The 22325-nt window shown below is 36.3% G+C and overlaps 1 protein-coding gene across 4 annotated transcripts in view; it reads right to left on the bottom strand.

Annotated features, from left to right (window-relative positions):
* LOC117996148 (receptor-type guanylate cyclase Gyc76C-like) overlaps positions 1–22207 on the bottom strand; it is a 33518-nt gene extending 11311 nt beyond the window's left edge. The window contains exons 1-16 of one of the 4 annotated variants that reach the window (XM_069509272.1): positions 21935–22207; positions 21518–21713; positions 10052–10262; positions 9511–9708; positions 8990–9055; positions 8046–8286; positions 7301–7447; positions 6557–6762; positions 6209–6392; positions 4773–4930; positions 3581–3871; positions 3046–3165; positions 1790–1930; positions 1149–1220; positions 718–807; positions 37–112 (exon numbers count right to left, since the gene is read on the bottom strand). In XM_069509272.1, coding sequence (XP_069365373.1) covers positions 37–112; positions 718–807; positions 1149–1220; positions 1790–1930; positions 3046–3165; positions 3581–3871; positions 4773–4930; positions 6209–6392; positions 6557–6762; positions 7301–7447; positions 8046–8286; positions 8990–9055; positions 9511–9708; positions 10052–10234 — 2173 coding nt within the window. In that variant the 5' untranslated portion in view covers positions 10235–10262; positions 21518–21713; positions 21935–22207. Of the gene's footprint in view, positions 1–36; positions 113–717; positions 808–1148; positions 1221–1789; positions 1931–3045; positions 3166–3580; positions 3872–4772; positions 4931–6208; positions 6393–6556; positions 6763–7300; positions 7448–8045; positions 8287–8989; positions 9056–9510; positions 9709–10051; positions 10263–21517 lie in introns of all 4 variants that reach the window. The other 3 variants (XM_069509273.1, XM_069509274.1, XM_034984150.2) reach the window with 3 other exon arrangements.
* Positions 22208–22325: the final 118 nt, after the last annotated feature.

The following is a 22325-nucleotide window of genomic DNA, read 5'->3' as shown; positions in this document are numbered from 1 at the left end:
TATCTGATCAGAGAAACAGTATTCCTAGCTACTAACCTCTGTAGTATTGATGTTCTCCTATAAAATCATTTTCAGCACAACTTCTTAAATCGTGGAGACCAAAATCGGTTACCTATAAAGAAACACTACGTGAGATTGGTTGCTTTTCAAAATAAATCGACTGTGAACTAGCAATATGTGCTAACTCAAATTGACGATTTCACTTCATACTATTTCATACTCCACAGTGTCACAGTTGAAGACAGTTATCTATCTTTAAAAAAAAAATTTGGAAAATAACATACACTAGCGAGGCTTCACCTACACTGGTAGTGAATACAATCACTATTTAGCTGAAGGAAACAAGTTTTTTTCTTTTTCCCTTTAAAGTTGCTAAAATTGAGATGATACTGGTTACCAGTTCCGAGTCAATATAATGTGATGCATTTCTCTTTATTCTCTTATTGCTGTATAAAAGCAAAGATTATATTATGAACTGCGTTGGCGTGTATAGGACAACATTCTTATCGCGAAATCAGATTCCTCATTCCAAATAATCCTTCACCTATATAGGCATGTAATAAATAGTATATTATTATACATAGAGCGCGGGAGCTGTGCGGGTGTGCAGGACGTCCCCAGCCCGATTGCCATCTAGACCTGTCGCGGACTATAGTTAAGAGAGTTATGATTTTTAAGCAACTTCTTAAGGAGGAGGTTCTCATTTTTTTTATTTACCTGTAGCATCCACCGCGATGTAACCACACAGTTCGAAGATTTCAGATTTCCGTGATAAATTAATGGCGATGTATGAATAAATATCATAGCCTGAAATAAAGGAACGAATTTAACAATGTTTTAGTATGATTTAAATAACCCAGGCATTTAAGATAAAACTGATAAAATAAAATACTGTATACAAAAATTTTATTAATCTTATTTGTATATAGACAGCTTTACCGCGAGTAAATAAGGAACACTACAGTCAATAGTGTATGCTGATAGGTTTTGTTACACAAGTAATATTGAGCAAGTTTGATACAAAGTTAAAAAGAGGGGAGTCAAGTTACACAGGAATTGGCAAAGATAACACACTTACAGTAAACAAAGAATATAAAATGATAACTATTGTAATACTTAACGGTTGCAGCATTAGTCCTATTTCTTACCTTAATGAGATCATGCACTAGCGATGATATAAACATTTGATCCAACTTTATATCCTCATTTTCAATTATATCCTGAAAAATTAATGTTAATTTTAATTAAAATATGATTACAAGAAGAAAGAAGATAATGTTCAAATTAGAATGCGGCTACTTCTATTAAAAACACCATCACAGACTTGTCCGCCATATTGAATTTATCATCAGTACCCTTATTATAAATGCGAAAGTGTGTTTGTTTGTTGTTTTGTTGGTTTGTTGGTTTATTGGTTTGTTGGTTTGTCCTTCAATCACGTCGCAACGGTGCAACGGATTGACGTGATTTTTTTGCATGGGTATAGATAAAGACCTGGAGAGTGACATAGGCTACTTTTTACCCCGGAAAATCAAAGAGTTCCTACAGGATTTTTAAAAAACCTAATTGTGGAATTAGGTTTTTTTAGGCGGACGAAGTCGCGGGCATCAGCTAGTAATTCATACAGCTAAGCGTCATACATTTTTTCCACTCTAGAAATATGGACACACAATGCTCGCACATTTTCACGAATTATTTTTTTGTGTTTTGCGCATCGGCTCGCGACGAGCTCTGAGCCGCCATGAAGTTTGAATCGAACTATACAAACGGAATAATGTACTGCACTCACATACAAGCTCCCTTTGGCGCAGTAGTCGGTGAGCAGCAACACCCGCAGCGGCTCCACCACGGCACCGATGAAGGAGTTGAGATTGTCATGCCGCAGCTCGCGCAGCAGCCGCATCTCCTTCATCACATCGCGCGGGATGTCCTGTACAACAAATACAGGATAGTGGCGTCGATTCTGATCGTTTTCTCTAAACTAAATTTAGGGTATCTTCATCTTTTTCTTTTTAATATTGCTAAAAAGGGACGGCAAATGAATTTTAAATTAAAAAGACTATGAATCGACTGTCATGCCAAAAGTACGATTTTAGTCCTTATTTTAAAGGTGAACCGGACTTTTGACATGACAATTGACCCATAGAAATAAATGGCGCGTCAGGAGTCATTTTGAACGGACTATGTGACTTTCCTATTCTTAGTTTGGATGCATTATAGTTATACGGTTAATTATTATGTATTAATTGTCAACGACACTATAATCTGTACAAAATGAAAACTCACTCGCCATTTTAACTCTATGTGTCAACTGTAATGTTAAAAGTACGGTTTACCTTTGAAATAAGGACCAAAATCATACTTATGACATTACAGTTGATTCATAGAGTTAAAATGGCGAGTGAGAACTTTAAAATTTATGCATTATACCAAACAGTATCCCGAGTGTTGGATAACGCAAAATGAAAAGAATACACTCTGAAGTTTTGATGGTTGTTTTCCCGAAGCGAAATGATTTTGTCGTGGTATTACAATCGATTTATAAATAAGAGTCAAAAATGTCAAATTTACAATCGAGAAACAATCGAATGAGACCTCGAACCAATAGTAGTACCGCGTGCGTGCAGGCTAGTTTATGCCGTATCACTACGCGCGAGAGTTTATTTTGCTGTAAACTTATTCACTGTATTGGCAGAGCGGTTTGAGTGGATGTACCTACCTACTATTTTCACATTACGTCTAGTGAGTTACTATAGTTTCTCACACTTTCAAGTTGATGATTTTTTTTTAAATTATTTCAAAACAAAAACATTTTTACTTTTTAAGTTTAACTCAAAATTTCGATAGTACTACTGAGGGCAAATCATTCTGCCGCGGGAAGACAACCACTAAAACTTCACCGTGTATAATGTCAGGGGAACATTTTTTTAATGATCCTCAGTTAATATGAAGGAGCGACAGTAGAGAGAACGAGACGTATGTGTGAGTGAAAAGCGTATTTTGAAGCGTTTTCTGATTACCACATACCACAAAACTAATTCTCACCTTTTTCTTCGAAAATTTCAATTCCTTTATTCTTACAACATTCCCTCTATATTGTGCGGTTGTGGTAAATATTTGAGTACAACATTTGCTTTCACATGATATTCCACTTGCTAAACTTAACTGAAAATATAAAATTATTATCTATTTAATGACTTGTATTTGTATACAATGATTTTATATAAATACAAAATATTCATAATGATCACATCAGGAAAAAAAAATTATATCTTCTTTACAGTTAAACAGTTGTAAGCCTACACTATCCATGCTATAATATTATAAATGCGAAAGTGTGTCTATCTGTTTAACCGATTTTGATGTTTGGTACAGATATAACATAGCTAGCAACCCGTAAACGGACATTGGCTATTTTTAAATCGAAAAGATTAAATCCACACAGAAGTCGCGGGCATCATGAAATATGAAATAAAAACCTCTTCCTTTTTTGAAGTTGGTTAGTAAGCTTGAAATCTGTACATCGTAAACTTTTTAACTAAAAAATCGGTACTCATAAAATTATTATTTTATTTATTACCTTACTAGGCGACCAGACAAGGCCACTGCCTAAATATCCAGCTATTTCCTGAGCATCGATCTTCCATAACAACCCCTCTATTTCCTGCTCTATCTTCCATTTCCTGTAAATGCTGATCGTCACGACGAGAGCGCAAAACAACGTAACAGCCAACGTGCCGGCCACTACGAGTGAAGTTATCTGCGAGTCGTCTTTGGGACATTTCTCGTTGAGGAAGCCGCACGAGGGTTCCGCTTCTGGTTTGACCCCATCGGGCCAGTCGATTGGAACGAAGGGGTTCAACTTGTACTCCTGGGATACAGGTGAAAAAATTATAAATTTAAAATAGGAAGTATCTAGACTCTAGAAGGCCACATGCGGTCGTTTGATAATAAAAAATATCCGGTCACAAGTGGTCGGTTAAAAACAAAAAATATTCAACCACAAGAAATTAGCTTTTAAGTTTCCAAGGCTCTATTTTAAATACAACTTAATTGCCATAAAGTTTACACTGCGGATATCCTTATGAAGTGTGTCAATTGAAATAACTTGTTTTTTTAAATTTATCTTGCATATGCAATTCATTACTAACAACACTAACAAGTATTTCAATTTTCATCTCGCCAAACTGCACAGATTATTACTTATTAGCTATATTTTATTTTCAGTGTCAAATTGCTCTTTCATTTAATAAGGTTATTAGAAAAAAGCCCTTCAGTTAAAGTAGATTGAAATAATGTCCTAAAAAATGGTTCTGTATGGTTGTGGTACTAGTTAAAGCATGTTATGTAATGGTAGTTAAACTGGGCAAAAAATACACCAAATGCAATCTGGGAAATGTCCGAAAATCTTATAATGGTAAATATAGGGTATAAGTAGAACGCAAGCAAAAACGAAGATAGCTGATAGTACTGACGCTAACGGATAAGATATCACTAAAAACGCAAAAAAAATAGTTTTTAAGTCTATCCTGTATTTTATTATTTTATATAAATAAATAAATAAATGTATGGCGACTGACACTTGAGGTCAACGAACGTTGATTAGTCGCAAGTCATACACGGGTCATTAACCCCGAGTTTTGCTTTGCTATATATTGGCAAATAATGAATATGGCAAATGGTTATTGGTATTGGATTGTATTTAGGTAGTATATTAATAGCGCTAAGTTTTTTTAGTTTTCTAATTACACCCTGTATAAATTGAAACTTACAGGAAATTCTTTGCCACACTGTTGTTGGAAGTGCCCAACGGGAACCATACTAGCATTGCACTTAATGTCTTCAATGGTTATGTTCTTGAAGGCCAGCACAGAGAAGTTACCCTCAGAGTCGGCCCGCTCGTCCAGGCGAATCGACATCCCCGCCACACCTAGCGACATAATGCACTGAACTGTAGTCCAATTTTCATATAATACTAGATGATGGCAGCGTGGATTTAGGTTCATCAGCGCGGATTTAGGTTTTTAATAGGTTTTCTAAAAATCCTGTGGGAACTCTTTAATTTTCCGGGATCAAAAGTAGCCAACACAAGAAGTACATTAGTTCATGTTATGGCTCTTATGTAAGCGATTACGCGTTATAGCTATCACAGAAAAGCCACATAGCGAAATTCGTGTCGTGGCTATTATATCCTATACGACCACAGCAAGTTGTGGCAATGAAGACAAGCCATAACGAGTTCTGAGCACTAGTAGGTGTTACATAACCATATCAGGGAACATTTTAGAAAGCATAGCAATAAATTTAAACAGATTTTGTCAATAATTTAAATAATAACCAAAGATAATATATTAAACAAGTACAAATCGCTCACTCTCTATTTAAAATTGTAACTAGTTCAAGACTATTGGTTCACTGGTCACTTGGTTCGTATGAAATATATTTTTTATGGATTTGACGAAATATCATATTTTACTTGTCTGGTTCATCAAATTTATTTATATTTATTATTATAAAATACAAAATTTTCACAACATCACCATCGGAAAAAGCTAATTCTTAATTTTAATTATTGACTCATTGAACTTTACGATATCCATAGCATTTTGCTTTGGATAGCTGAAGTAGTATTACAAAATTCCAGTAGATGGCGTAACAAAATGACTTGTTACTTGAAAATAAAATTATTATTTTGCCTTTGGATTGGTGACGGTTGAATTTGACGGTGTATTACAATTTTCTGAGTGCTTTTATTTCTTTTCCCTATTTCGTTTGTGAATTGTTTCTGCTATATGAACTCCGAAATTCTGCTAACCCGATTACTTGTGCTTGCTCCTGGATTTTTGATGATGCCAAACTGCTGACCTACGCTTGATACCGGACCCTTTGATGATTGCCTGTGATTTTGGATTTCGTTTATTATTTGAGTAAAATTTGAGTTGGCTCTAAATAAAATTGAGTTTCATCAGCTGTTCGATAGATGGCACTAAATAAATTCGATAACTCACATTTTAGCTTGCACAATAATGCCATCACACTATAAGGAGTTGACCTACAAGGTACCGGCGACTTAAAGGAGTTTTACGCAAGCTTTAAATGAATGTATGACGTTAGCGATCTTACTTGTATATATTATCTTTGTAATAACTCAAATAACGGAACTTTAAGATATATGTAAAAAAATGTTATACATTAGAATTTAACTTACTTCTGAAAGGAGTAATAGCGATCATTTTCGAGACAATTAGAGATCCATTAGTGGCTATGCTCATCAATTTTATGTCGTCGAGGGTTTCATTTTTATAAGTCGTCTCCTCTTCTATGAGTTTGTGTAGAGCGGTCGCGTATAATTTCACAGAGTCGTACAAATAGGCCGCGTAGATTGAAACAAACTGAAAAATTAAATTGTAGAGTATTGTTTTTGCGTGAAAGAGTAACAAACATACACACACACACACGCACGCACGCACACACACACAGACACACACACGACATGTGATAGTGTGATGTAATGAGTCATAATTACAATTCACATATATGAAATATTGTATGACACCTTGTTGAACCGGTTCTCAAAGACGGCGGGCACCGGGAACTCGAAGGGCGGCCTGGCGTTGTAGTCGCGCACGCTGTTCGTGAACACCTCGTAGCTGACCTCCGGCTCCGACGACACCACCACCAGCAGCGACTGCGCGCGCTTCTTGAACGATCCGTCTCCGCTCGTTTTGGGGCATTCCAGCGTCAACCCACGGTCCTCGGTTTCTGACAAGAACAAGTCCATGTACTAAAATGCACGCTAAAGTTATTAGATTTATATACGTGTATGTTTGTCGATATGTTTGTCGCTATACGTGTATGTGTAAAGTATAAATAAATAAATAAAACTGAGCTAAGTTTGTTGTGGCCTCTTCTGACCTGGGCGCGTTTGGAACCCTCGTAGCTTTACGTAATTAATTATCACCATTACATTATTTATCTTACAAATCCAACTTATTGACAAAAAATGTACAATGTGCTTTTTTTGAATAAATTATTTGACTTTGAAACCAGACTTGAGGTCTGAGATTTGATATCGGTGACCCCTCGGTGGCCACCCTCAGTGCATATTGGAAGGCTCGGAGATCTCTTATGAACACATCTGTGACTCATTGCGCGAAGCTAAGCGAAGCCCAGAGAAAATAACCCAATTGGCTAACACCTCGCTATAATATGATGGCAGCTTGTAACACAGCAAGCTGCCATCTGACTAGACGAATCCAATAGGACTATACTTAAAAGTAAAAAGTTTTGAGTAACTCACTTATTAAATATTTCAATGATTCTTTAGGAGAGTATGTCATCATGTCAACAAAAATAACCATATATTCCCCTTTCGCAAACAACTGCAATGACTCCATGGCTGTCATCATATCTATAAGTCCAGCTGTTGAGCCCAAAAAAACGTATACTGAAAAAAAAACAATGATATAATGTAAACTTATTACTGATTTATTACAATATTTAATTTATGTATCCTGAAAAATTGTAAAACCTAATCTAAATACATAAATAGGAGGTAAAATTGGGGTTCGAAATTTGTGTAGTCCACGCGGACGAAGTCGCGGGCATAAGCTAGTTTATTATAATATGTTTTAAATGGTTCGGAGGAAGGAGACAACTTGTAACACAAGTTACTTTAGTACAGATGTCTAAGCAGCACTCCTTTGTTCATAAAATAGGGAATAACTATTTAGTCTAGTTTTTAAGGCATTCTAAATTGTACCTACATTTTTGTTAAGACCAAATAAATTTAATTAATTTCCTTATGTGTTGCAAATAATCTTTTAACTTTTTGAAATAAGTACTAAGGTAACATAAAATAATGCAAACAGGCAAAGTAATAAGTAGCAGGTACCACATGATAAGGTTGAGACAAATAAAAATCCAAGTAGGTATTTGCTATGAACAGAATCACGCTATATAGTATAAACCACCCGATGAGACATTGTGCCTTTGGTGTCGTGTCGCACCGTGGTGCTATTGCTCTAACGATAAATGGGACTCACTCCTGGTTCTATTCTTAGTCTCCTGTATAAACTGGTACCAGAACCCCGGCGCGCAACAGGTCATTTTCTCCTCGCAGCACTTGAAGCCGTCGATGACCGGCCGTTGGTGGTTCACAGTCATGTTATTCTTCTTCGCGTGGTTTTCGAGCGTAAGTGCCACCGTCACCCATGGCTCCTCGTATAATATTGAGAACTTAGTCCATCTGTAGTACCGCAGAAGAGATATTACAGATTTCGTCGCCTGCAATTTCAATGACTTTATGAATATTTTATTTTTTTAATTTATAGACTAGCGCCTGACTGCAATCAGACCTGATGGCAAGTGATGATGCAGCCCAAGATGGAGCGCGCTTGTCTAGAGGATGCCTATTTACTCTTGACAAGGTACCCATATTATAATTGGAGGGGAAAATTGATGCTGGAAGGGGGATCCAAATCTTAGCGATTCGAATTAGAAATGAGGAGGCATATCGCATTCTAACTCTAAAATTACGTAATACTAGATGATGCCCGCGACTTCGTCCGCGTAGATTTAAGTTTTTAAAAACTGTGGGAACTATGCAAGCTATCTCTGTACGAAATTTCGTCAAAATCGTGAGCCGTGAAAAGCTAGCAGACAGACAGACAGACAGACACACTTTCGCATTTATAATATTAGTATGGATTGTATAAGGTGTTATGGAAGAGCAGGGCCGCTTGCCACAAGTACTAGTGGTAATACTAGACACTTACTGCAATGGTCCCAATTCTATGTACTATGTAAAATTGTTCTACCGAAATTAATATTTTAATTTTTCTGCACTTAAAGTCTTTACTGCACTCGTGACCATTATCAACTGAGTTTAAATATTCAAATTCAGAAACATGACAGAAAATAAAATTAAAGATTATGCTAATGAGCCTAGTAAGCAAAATTGATTTCACAAATAAGTAAATTTTCTCACTTGTGCATCGGGTGGCTCCAATCTCGCAAAATTTGATAGCGTCGATGTTTGGTAATCAGAACATTTCTAAAACAAAGATATAAATCAATCGTTAGATATACATATATAACACACAACTATATCTGCTAAGCCACATCACTTTACAAAATTAAAAGCTTTTTTATTCCATTACAAGGGCTAATTTTTAATGGAATAAAGAAGCTTATAATTTCACACCTGGTGTGATGACGCAGTCTAAGATGGTAGCGGGCTTGGACGGAGTGTGGCGGTTTACACCCGTATCGGTACCCCTTATCGGTTTCTATACGGTATCGTACCGGCACGCTAGATCGCTTGGCTGCGCGGCTTTGCCGGTAGGGTGGTAACTAGCCATGCCTCCAACCAGACCAGACCAAAGACAATTTAAAAATTATATAAGTATTCTCAAACTGCCCCTGGCGGGAATCGAACCCGGGACAATCCATTTCTAAGACCACAGCGCCAGGGAGGTTGTCAAACAGACATACTTAAGATATACTTACATAAGAGATCATGGGCAGGTTGCGAGACTTAGCAACAATGGCCTCCGTGTGGCAGCGCCCCTCCGGGCCAAAAAAGGCGACCACACCAGAACAGGTCATGTCAGTGAGCATGCGAGTCGCTGTCACCGTGTCACATCGCGTGTCATTCCACTTCAGCAATAGCTTGACGTCTGGCAAAAGGGCTGTGCCATTATTGATCTGAAAAAAGTTACAAGTTTCAAAAAAGTATAGGTTTCCAAATTGCAAATTGCAATCGACGTGTTTCCTAGTTTTGACAGTGCATACCAGTTGAACACGCCAGTTAAGCAACGAATTTGGAGGTCCTAATTTGGTCTCTTAAAGCGTCGTCGTTATTATCACATCATGTAATGGTAGGTAACAGTCAAACTAAAGTCGAAATCTCGTTCTTTAGTCGAGTCGTAACTCGTATGCGGAAGGATATGGGAGCTCACTTCAAGAAAACAAACATTGTGATTAAAGAAGAGGAAGAGCTGCGATCGAGTGATTTTGTAACAAACCCAAACGTATCACATCAAAATACCTGCTCAAGGGCCATAGATAGAGCCCCGGATATAGTAAGTCCCTGTCTGTCTCGGAGCTCGCCCTTGATAGAAGGCAGATAGCCGATTGTTATATTGAACTTCTTATTAGGTATTGCGGCGACGGAAGGCCCGGCCAGTAGGCCCAGCGCCGCGAGTACAAACACTCGCGCGCCGTGCCACATACCGACGCCTTCACTGCGGGAATAGCACCTGAAGCAAACGAAACATGATCATTACATACAAAATCATCTCAAGTAGTTGAAAAAAGAAAGTAGAAAGAAGTTAATATAGCACTCTCTCTCTCTCTCTCCCTGTTATGTGATCCCATATAAACGATAGAGACAAAAATCTCAGTGGGCATTAACCATTTTGAGTCACCGACCAATCACAAAAAGTTTTCGAAAAACATTTGAAATTCAATTCCAAAATATTTTCAAAAACATTGGAATTCGATTCGAAAACATAGTTTCGTTTGTGATTGGTTAGTGACTCAAAATGGTTAACACCCACTGATATATTTTGTCTCTATCATTTGTATGGGATTACGTAACAGAGCAGAGAGAGACCTATACTAACTTCTTTCCGTAAAGTCTATCCTTTTGACCTTTTGTAGTGACAGATTCTACTGAGAAGAGGCCAGCAAAAAACAAGAACATTTACTTTTCAAAACGCAACATACCTACCACTCATAATAATTACCTAATTAACAATGTGAATGGTATGTAGACAATTTTGAATGCACCTTTGTCATTGTTTTATCCCGAAAAGTTGTGTTTCATTTCATTAATTTGCAAGTTCACGTGTTTATGTTATATGGGCAAACAACTCGCATAACCCCCGACGCAAACAGAGGAGTGTTATAAGTTCAACTTGTGAACGTACCCGGCAGGAAATATCATACATCGGCCTATAAATAGAGATAGCGGTTTCGTAGAGCGTTGTCTCTGTCGTTGAGACCGACAAAACGTCACATAGGTATGAGTGACAGAGACGACTCTACAAAGCCGAAATCTCATTCTAAATGTCGTTGTACAATATTTCTTGCCGGCTACTGTATTTGTGTCTGTCTGTGGCATCGTAGCGATCAAAAGGATGGAGATTAACAGATTAAAATTAGGCTTCTTTTATTCGAAAGGCTGTTTAATCGAGATGGTTCTTAGCTATGTTTGATAAAAAAACTATTCAACCTTTTTGAGGAGTATCAGCTGTTTTCTCAGCCGGTATAGGGATCTCAGTTATCCAATTGATTTACTTTCATTAGTCTTGGAGTCGATCCTGACTAAAATGCAATATTACGGGAGCCTTGACCTGTATGGTGGTGATTTCAATTATTCTTAATTTACATTTGCTAATTTTTTTAAATCCATACTAATATTATAAATGCGAAAGTGTGTCTGTCTGCTAGCTTTTTACGGCCCACCAATTTAACCGATTTTGATGAAATTTTGTACACAGTTAGCTAACATCCCGGAGACGGACATAGGAAAATTTATTATTTTATTTATTTTTATTTTATCCCGGAAAATCAAAGAGTTTCCACGGAATTCTGAAAGGTCCATCCGTTAAACCGAATAATATCAAATTTGGCATAAAGGTAGCTTGCATTTCGGAAATTGACATAGGCTACCTACTTTTTATCCCGGAAAATCAAATAGTTCCCACGGGATTTATAAAAGACCTATATACACGCGGACGAAGTCGCGGGCAATATCTAGTAAGTAATATTTGCAGTTTATTGTTAATATTACATACCTACTCATTTAAGGCTCAATATCAATACGGGCGTCCACTGAACTTTATTTGAGTTTATTTTGGTTACAATCGGATAAGTTTCGAGACAAAGAAAACCACATTAGGAACACGAGGCCACGTTCTTAACTGAAAAATCCTGCCGGAGAAATATATTATCCCCTCATCTCTATAAGATCCTCTTCAATATACCTACCTAACTTGATGGACCGTGAAAAGCTAGCAGACAGACAGACACACTTTCGCATTTATAATAATTAATGATTAAACGAACTTACCTGTAAGTGAAGTTCTATCAAAGGCTTTGTCCGAAGAAATTAGCGCATTAGTAAAGTATGGAGTATGGAAGTATGGATTTACCTACTAATTGTTTTTCATGATCTCCAAATGATATTTATCGACAGGGTGTTGATCGAAAACAACATAATATCATTGTATGCAACGCCATAAAGGGAGGTGTTCCTGTCGCGATTTCCGCCCTCAAATGTAGGAATTACTTCCCTGCTGTCAACTGAGTAATTGCCTCGCAGCCGGCGGCCGATTAAACCAATTGACATGACGCTATTTTGACAAAATGACTCCAGCAAAGACATTTTCATGAAAATGCATACAGCTATAGTTAGAGAGTAGACGATTTCTATGGGTATATACTATATATATTCTGAACATTAGATAGATAGATAGATATAAATACTTTATTGCACACAAAAAATATTACATAACTATTACAGAAACTTAAACTAAAAATTATTGTATGCAAAGGCGGCCTTATTGCTCACAACAATCTCTTCCAGGCAACCTTTGGTGAAAGGAGAAACTAGGTATGTTGGATAGTACTTACACGCAATATAGATAAAATGAACTAGTATAATATTATATAATATAAATAACTATTTCAGTAATACATACATAACTATCATACATAAACATAACTATTATAAATATTAATATATATACAAAATCCATAATAGAAATATATATATATATATATATATATAACTACATACCTACATACCTACATATATTATTATAATAGACCTATGACCGAATAAATTAACTATTATGGCATCGATAAGTATATGAACATTGTGTTCGAAGAAGGATTATGGCCAAATACGAGTCAGACTGAGGGTTCCGTACTCAGGTATTTTTTCGACATTTTGCACGATAAATCAAAATTACCTATTATGCATAAAAATAAATGAAAAATCTCTATTAGAATATACAGGTAAAGCCCAATCATATGAATGATGGCCACTTGGTAGGTATAGTTATCTTACTGTGAAAATTGAAAATACTATGTAATTAATTTTTTTGTGTGACGTAACCTCAAATCCACGGATTTCGGATTTATTCCTTTGCTTGTGCTACAAGACCTACCTACCTGCCCATGATTCTAGGCCACGGGAAGTACCCCGCAGGTTTTCTTGACAGACACGACGGACAGACAGACAGACAACAAAGTGATCCTATAAGGGTTCCTTTTTTCCTTTTGATGTACGGAACCCTAAAAACATTCAAAATGTGCTAACAGCAGATGGTGCTCTACTGCCAACAGTCCAGCAGCGACGCCGATCTCGACGATCTCACCTTGAGATAACGTCAGCGATAACGCTGTTGAGCTATTTTTATACTTAAAAGGTAATGTGGCAGTCGCGAGATTAAATTTTTTGCGGAATTGAAAAGATTTATTAAGAGTAGGTATCATCAATATATAAAAGGAAAAGCTGACTGACTGATCTATCAACGCACAGCTCTGGGTTGAAATTTGGCATGCTGACAGCTATATATGACGAGGACATCCGCTAAGGATTTTTGAAAATTCAACCCCTTAAGGGGACTCAGTTCGGTGCTTTCTCCATACAAACGTAGGAGGGAAAATACAACAATATTCGATATTGTACGCACAAAACTAAGAATTATATTGATTTATCTCGTCATTATCTAGGTTCAATGATATCTAAAACATTGAAAAAAATATTGATTTAAAAGTTACGAGCCTCAAAAGATTCCTATTTTAACACTAAATTTATGACAACTTTGGGCGTAAATAAATAAGATTAAGGATATGAAAATTGTAAAACAATTTATCATTAGACGTAGTTTATTTATTCATTAGTTGAAATAACTTTACTTTGCAAACATAAATTCAGTAGTTTTTTCTCAAAAATACTTTTCCTAAACCTTTTTCGCGCGCTTGATTTCAGTGATAATCATCGTGCCTCTCAACTTTCTCATACAATGTCAAGTGAAAAGCAAACACGTTACCCACGTGCGCTGCCAATTTCGGTCGAGCGTCCTGCGTCACCTTAAGGGGTAAAATGGGGGTTGAAAGGTAATATGACAGTCCTATGTTTTTGAAGTTACTACAGGTATGAAAATCGACATTAAGTTTACAAGCTTTAAATAATAAAAACTGTGAGTGGTAAAATAGGGGATAAAAGTTTGTATGGGAAAATTTTAATCATAGCTTATTTGAAATTTGGAAGGTAGGCTTTTTCTAAGAGGTAAGTATCAGATAAAAAAGATCCGCTCCCAGGAGGAGTTGAAAGGTTATATGAAAGTCCTATGTTTTTTTTTAAAGAATATTAGCCATGTTAAATGACCTTTCCTCTCTAATTAAGCGTCAGGCTTGTGCTAGGAGTAGGTAAGACAATACAAAAATTTTGAAGTTAGAGATGTAAGTAGGTAAGTGAGGCCTTTTGCAGCGGGAAAATATCTAATCTCATGAGAAACCAGAAATTTTACGCGGACGAAGTCGCGGGCAACTGCTAGAAACTTCTAAACACCTGTCATTTTTGTAGTTAAACTCAAGAGTGTGCTGACCTAGCCATCATTTACCTACTGTGATATATTTTTGATCCAATGAAAAAAATTAACTACATTTATTTATGTGTACAGATGTGCCCATAATTATTGTCACGCGTTATCAAGCTAGGTAGGTATCTTTGACAAAAACTTTACGATTTAATGCATTACGTCATAATATGCCTTATTTATGTTGAATATTTGTAACCTCGACTTTGGTTACATATTTACTAAGTTATTAATAGCACTCCGAGTATACGCAGCCCGCAGACTGAATCAGCGGTAAATAGGTACCGCTTAGAATTTGTATACTTATGTCCTATGTCAATGAACAACGCAACCTTTAAAAACCAGCCAAGTGCGAATCAGACTGGTCCACCGAGGATTGCACTCAAAAAGAAAACTTAATACCTTTATAAATATTTGGTTAATTAATTTAATTTACAGTCTCAAAAACAAAAATCTTTTGTGAAAAGCTTTATTGCGTATTCCTAAAAAAACTGCACTAGAGACTTCGTTCTATTTTTCCTGTAAAGTTTACATAAACCTCTATCAACTCTACATAAACCTCTAACGACGCTAAATTATATCAGGTTTTTCGCTTTGCAAACTTCAGAGAAATGGGGGAAACAGTATTCTTTTTTTTTTTCATTTTTTCACCATAACCAAAAGGCATAGCATGCACTTGGCATGACGAAAAAACTTTTCACTCCCACAAACAAGAGTAATCTAACGACACATTTATGATGTTACCCATCCCCGTGTCACTCCCACAACCAAGACTAATCTAACGACACCTTTGTGATGTTATCCACCACATGTCACTCCCACAACCAAGACTAGTCTAACGACACTTGTGACGTAACCCACCACGTCACTCCCTCAACCAAGCCTAATCTAACGACACCTTTGTGATGTTACCCACCGCATGTCACTCCCACAACCAAGATTAGTCTAACGAGACTTTTGTGACGTTACCCACCCCGTGTCACTCCCACAACCAAGCCTAATCTAACGACACCTTTGTGATGTTACCCACCGCATGTCACTCCCACAACCAAGACTAATCTGACGACACCTTTATGATGTTACCAACCCTGTGTAACTCCCACAAGTCTAATCTAACGACACCTCATTTGTTGAAATGAATGTACATTATAAATTTTTTTAATATATCACATTAAATTTTTACTATTTTGTCTACTATTTTTTTTGTTTTACTAATTTGTCTACGGTAGGTAGGCGGCAGCCGCACGATTCGGGGCGGATCAACTAGTACCTATTATGTAAATCGCTACCCATCACTACTCTTTTATTATAAATGCGAAGGTGTTTGTTTGTCCTTCAATAACGCCGCAACGGAGCAACGCGAACGGTTCGACGTGATTTTTTTATATTGATATAGTGAAAGACCTGAAGAGGGGCACAAAGTATTTTTTATCCCGGAAATTCTAAAGTTCCCACGGGCTTTTTAAAAGCCTAAATCCACGCAGACGAAGTCGTGGGCATCAGCTAGTCTTTTCTAATCCGGAAAATGTTATTCTATTAGGTACATACTCGTCAAAATGTGTTAATTCATTATTGTAGTTACATTACTTAATTGGTAATAAATAAATAATAATATCATGATGCCATTTATCTGATATATAACTATTCTTACTATGATAATGATAATTTAGCACATAATTTTGTGTGTGCTATCTAAAGAATTCTTGTTTAATTTCTATGAATAGCACAAAATCAAGTAGACCGTAACGAGATTAAGGCTATGGTCTCGCCACCGACTGCTCCGTTCAAGAAAAAGGTACAAAGTTCGATTGCAGAATTCGATGTTTGAAACATTTGTCAAGCGGAATAGTCCGCGATGCTATCGATCTTGGCGAGTCGATGTTTGGCCTGCCACTCCCAACCACACCCTCGCTATACTAGATAATAAAAATCGACTACTTTCAGCCGCCCCGCCGGAATACTAACACTACAGTTATTGTTACATAGTACATGCCCATGTCTTCGTCCGTTTGGATTTGGTTTTTTTTAAGTCCCATGGGAATTCTTTCATTTTTCGGGATAACAATACTTAGTCTTAGTTATTCATACATGAGATGCAAGTTATCTCTATACAATACCAAACAGATGATGCCCGCGACTTTGTCCACGTGGATTTAGGTTTTTTAAAATCCTCTGGGAACTCCATGATGTTCCGGGAAAAAACGTAAGTAGCCTATATCCGTCCGCGATATGTAATCTTTCATCAAAATCGGTTGAACAGATGAGCCGTGAAAAGCTAGCAGACGGACACTTTCGAGTTTGTAATATTAGTATGGATGGATTAGATATCCAACTGGATAAATCTCTTTTAGACTAAAAAAAAGAATCACACCATAATTAGCACTATATACATATTTTCACTATCCGATAGCTGTATCAGTTCACGGTCTTATTTCGAAAAGATAGAAAAGGCAATACTTCTTGAAACGGCACGCATTGAGACTTGAGATGAGGTTCCTCAATCTGGAGCCCTGACCACTGGCAGTTTGGGCCCCACCCCTCTATTAGTGGGATTACTTAATCATATTTTTAGTTAATGTTTCTTTATTTTTAGGCTTCCGTACCCAAAGGGTAACAGCTAAAGACTTGTTTTAAAGGTAGATTAAACTGAATGTCAATGCAATACTAATTACTAACTCAGTTTTTTTGTAATTTTTTAAAATTTGTTTGTGTCTTCAGTACAAATTTTGCAATCGATTTTAAACTAATTTCCCAATGAGCTAGAACCCTAAACATAGATCGGAACTAGATTAAAATGGTACTGATTCTGAGCACAACTAAATTTTAGAGCATTAGCATCATTTTCTTACTAATGTAATATGAAAAGGACAGACTCAGTTTGACAGTTTTAAATTTAATTTAGAGCCCGGCAGTCACAAGCCTGTTGTTCAAATTTGTAGCATGCACTAAAATTTAGAGTCTTTGAATGTAAAATTCATATTCCATCCTTTTTTGCAATATAAAAAGAAAAAGATGTGGATACTCTAAATTTAGTCTAGAGAAAGACGACAGAATCGGCGCCAGTGCAATATTAACTGCTTTCTCATCTGCATGTTTGTTAGTTTCTTTGTTTGTTTGGCTGTTCAGTATAAATGCAACCAATTTCTAAGTAACTTCCCGATAAGCCATAAGTTTTTAACATAGCTCGGAACTGGAAGACAATTCAATATTAACTAGCTTTCTTGTCTGTCAACCTTATTTGCCTGTTTGGTAAAAAAAATTACAACCAATTTTAAACAGCTAACTTCTCGACGAGCCAGAGACTTGAAGTTTTAAATATAACTCATTGAGAGAAAGAAGGTAAGAAAGAAGTAACAAAACTAAAAAGCGGAAAATGATAGTTAAAATAAGAAAAAATTCAAAACTGAACATGTAAAATAATTGTGGTTATGAGAATAGTTGTAAGATTTGAAACGAAAAACATAACATGCATGGTGCAATAAATAAATTGCAGTGAGTAGCTGTCATTGAAAAAACACAATTCATACTGCTACAGTAACATGTTACTGGTCACTCTTTACATTCTGGCTACTAGGTTAAAACTTTGTGGCTAAAATCCAGGTGATCTAAAATCGTCAACCTGATGCTGCAGTGATACTTTTTTTTTTCGTAGGAGGGGAAAATCCTCATGGACATAGTGCCGGACTCCTACCGACTAAAAACCCCTCCTTTCTTCAAGCAATAACGTTCCCGCCTTGTTGGCCTACCATTACTGCCGCGGTCTGACTCATCTTCCTTCTCTTTCGTCTTTCTCTTTTTTTTCCATTATGGTTTCTATATGTCTCTGGATTATCACCCACTTCTTTTTCTCTTCCAGAATAGTATTTACGAGGCTCTCCACCCCAAACTCGTCTCCCAGCTCGTCCACGACATTCTTTCTTTCTACCTCAAACTGAGGACACCGGAACAATGTATGTTCCGCATCGTGCAGTGATACTGCCCACTTAAACTATGAGGACTAAGGATCTGCTGATTGAGAATAGATGCTATAGTTCCTAGGTATGAACTTTTCGTCACTCCAAGTCTAGGTTCCAACTCCTCAACTAGATATTGCAATAGTACTGCCTACCTAAGCCAGTAGAACTAAGTATGTGTGCCAACTGAGAGTAGGTAGTTATATTGTGTTTACCAGGTAGGTATATGTATAATCCTTATCACTAGACATTGTTATTAATATATTATATGCAAATATGCACAAAAAATGGTTGAAACATGTACTATCAAAATACTATTAGAATGTATGCTTATTTTCACAATACAGTAGAAACTCGATCATCCGGCCCTCGGTTATACGGATTCGCGATTATCCGGACTACCAACTGAAAATTGTCCGGCCAAGTGCGAGTCAGACTCGCGCACCGAGGGTTCCATACTCGGGTATTTTTTCCGCCATTTTGTACGATAAATCAAAAACTATTATGCTTAAAAATCTGATGATATCCCACTTGGTATAGTTATCTTACTTTGAAAATTACAAATATTATTATAGAGAACTACATAATATGCACAGAACCCACATTTTTTCATACATTCGATTATCCGGATTTTCGATTATCCGAATCCCTAACGACAACAATTAGTCCGGTTAATCGAGTTTCTGCTCGCGGCTTCGCCCGCGTGGCCTACAGGAAACAAATGGAATTTTTTGGCAAAAACATAGGACTTTCTTATAACCTTTCAACCCTCATTTTACCCCTTTAGACCCGTAAGATTTTCGTAAAAATCTTAGCCGACACCTACCTCTAAATAGAATCTACCTTCCAAACTTTAAGTTAACAATAACAATAATCCCCTATTTTACCACATTTAAGGGGGATTTTCCAAAACCACTTATACAGATTTTATTATTTAAAGCTGACATCCTAAAATAATATGTTGATTTCACGTCTGTTACTTTAAAAACATAGAACTTTCATATAACCTCCCACCCCCATTCCACCCGCTTAGGGAAGGATTTTCTGAAACCGTTTCTTAGCTGACACCTAAGTCTTATAAGAATCTACTTTCCAAATTTCAAGTAAATTAACAATAATAAAACTTTCTCATACAAACTTTCATCCCCTATTTTACCACCCTTAAGAGGAGATTTTACAGAATAACTTCGACAGGTTTTTGTTATTTAAAACTAATAACCTAAATCCCGATTTTCAAAAACATAGGACTTTCATATAACCTTCTACCCCCATTCCACCCTCTTAGGGTAGGATTTTCTGTAAACCATTTCTTAGCTGACACCTACGTCATATAAAGAACCTACTTTCCAAGTTTTAAGTTAACAATAGTAAAATTTTCTCATACAAACTTTCATCCTATATTTTACCACCCTTATGGCAAATTTTCCAAAAATCCTAAAATACGTATTTCTTCATTTGTGACCGAAAACCCAAATACCAATTTTCATGCAAATAACTTTAAAAATGACGGACTTTCATACAAACTTCCATCCCCCATTTAACCCGCTTAGGGGTGGAATTTCGAAAAATCCTTTCTTAGTGGATACTCCAAATTTCATGTCTCTAGGATCAGCGGTTTAGGCTGTGCGTTGATATATATATATGTCAGTCAGTCAGTCAGTCTGTCAGTCAGTCAGGACTTTGAATTTTATATATTTAGATTATACTATATTAATAACATTATACTGGTAATATTACTCTGTATTGTTAAATATTGTTAGTGAGGTATCACATTGAAAATTAACATTACATAACATTACTATCAAGCCCTGATAGGGGACAGCTATGTTGCCGATTTTGAACAACTTACTCACCAAATTTATTCAAAAGAATTATCATACAAAGCAACATAAAAAGTAACCATGCAAATAAATCAACTTTTACAATAATGCTCAATGGTGGGTCACTATCCATGTCCATGTACATTGTACATTTATTCTGATACAAATTAGCTCTTAAGACAAGATGAAAGCATAGCGCTCTTATCTTGTCTTGTGATGATGCAGTCTGAGACAGAATCAGGCTAACTTGGAAGGTAGTATGGCTGTTTTATTAAACCCATACTCCTGATTGATTACTACATAGCATCCTCCCGGAGCACTAAATCACATGGTGGCATGGTTTTGCCAGTAGAGTGGTAACTAGCCATGGCTAAAGCCTCCCACTAGACCAGACCAGAGAAAAATTAGAAATTCCCAAATTGCCACTGACAGGACCACTCATTTATAAGACCACAGTGCTCACCACTGCACCAGGGAGATCATGAATATGTCACTTATTGGTATTTATAACTTACTAGCTGATGCCCGCAACTTCCTTCGCGTTGATTTAGATTTTTAAATATCCTGTGGGAACTCTTGGATTTTCCGGGATAAAAATTATCCTATGTCACTCTCAAAGTCTATAACTATACACATGCAAAAATCCGCGTCAATCGGTTGCTCCGTTGCGACGTGATTGAAGAACAAAAAACACACTTTTGCATTTATAATATGGGTAGTAATTTTAATTTTCTTCTTGTGTGGTGGTAGAAATTAGGCATTACAACCGCAATACAAAAATCACTATGTACTTAATAAAAAACAGAAACAGACAATTTCAAATCTTAAATATTTCAGACATCATAAAATTTTCTCAAGGGCTATTTCCAATTAATGATATGTTTTGTTACAGAATGTCAGTTTCATTATGGGGAGAAAACCATTTAATGGGTTTAGTTAGATATAGATCAAACAGAAGTAATTTTTATGTTTAAATATGGATTTTTGGTCATAAGAAGTTGCAAGACAGTGTATATTATATCTGAATTACACACATTAATTGAGCTATTACGTTATTACTTAATAGTTAATTCTAATTAGAATAGGTACCTAATAATTTAAGTTATAGCTACAGAATACCACTTACCATAAATCTGAAGTTAATTTTCATAAAAACTTTCCACTTCATAAGAAATATTACTTATAATCATCACATTGAGTGAAACTGTTCCTTCCAAATATTATCCACTCCTTAATTTCAAATATTCATAATAAAAACAGCACATACATTTACAATCATACAGTGTTTACAAAGACATCAGACCCAATACCACAGTCGTGTTCTAAAAATACTCCAAACGATAAAACACTGAATGTGTTAAAACATAAAGCAACACTACGATGACAATGACTATAATGTGGACTCGCGAATCCGAATTAAATCTCTGATCAAATATTCGAGCTCTCCATTACTGTATCCAACAATTCATTCATCAAAATATTTTAGTGCAAAATCAATATTACATCTCAAATACTAAGTACAGTAATAGAAATAGCTACATACACTTTCAAGACCTGTGAACATTTTTAACAAGTAGGTAACTGACGTTAAGTTATGGTAGATGTTAGCACTTTAATACTAGAAAGTTGAAAATTAAGACCACTAAACTGTAAAATTAGAGACGTATTCAAGAGTATCACTAATACAAATAAGAGGAAAAACAGCACGGCGTACTAGTACTTGCAATAAGATTCAAACCACCACACTCAACCACAATACAATTTTCTACGAGAAACGTGAGCAAAGCAAGCAAATGCAAAAGAAACGCAAAAATAATAAATTGCTTACTATGTTATTCATCTGTGGTGTGATTGTCACAGAGTATTGTTTCGTTCAGACCATATGACGACATTCGTTCAGATTTTCGCCACGCGCCAAAAGAGCCCTGTCGCAC

The sequence above is a fragment of the Maniola hyperantus genome, chromosome 3, assembly GCF_902806685.2.
Source record: "Maniola hyperantus chromosome 3, iAphHyp1.2, whole genome shotgun sequence".
Taxonomy (NCBI): domain Eukaryota; kingdom Metazoa; phylum Arthropoda; class Insecta; order Lepidoptera; family Nymphalidae; genus Maniola; species Maniola hyperantus.
This window is presented reverse-complemented; position numbering and strand designations above follow the sequence as displayed.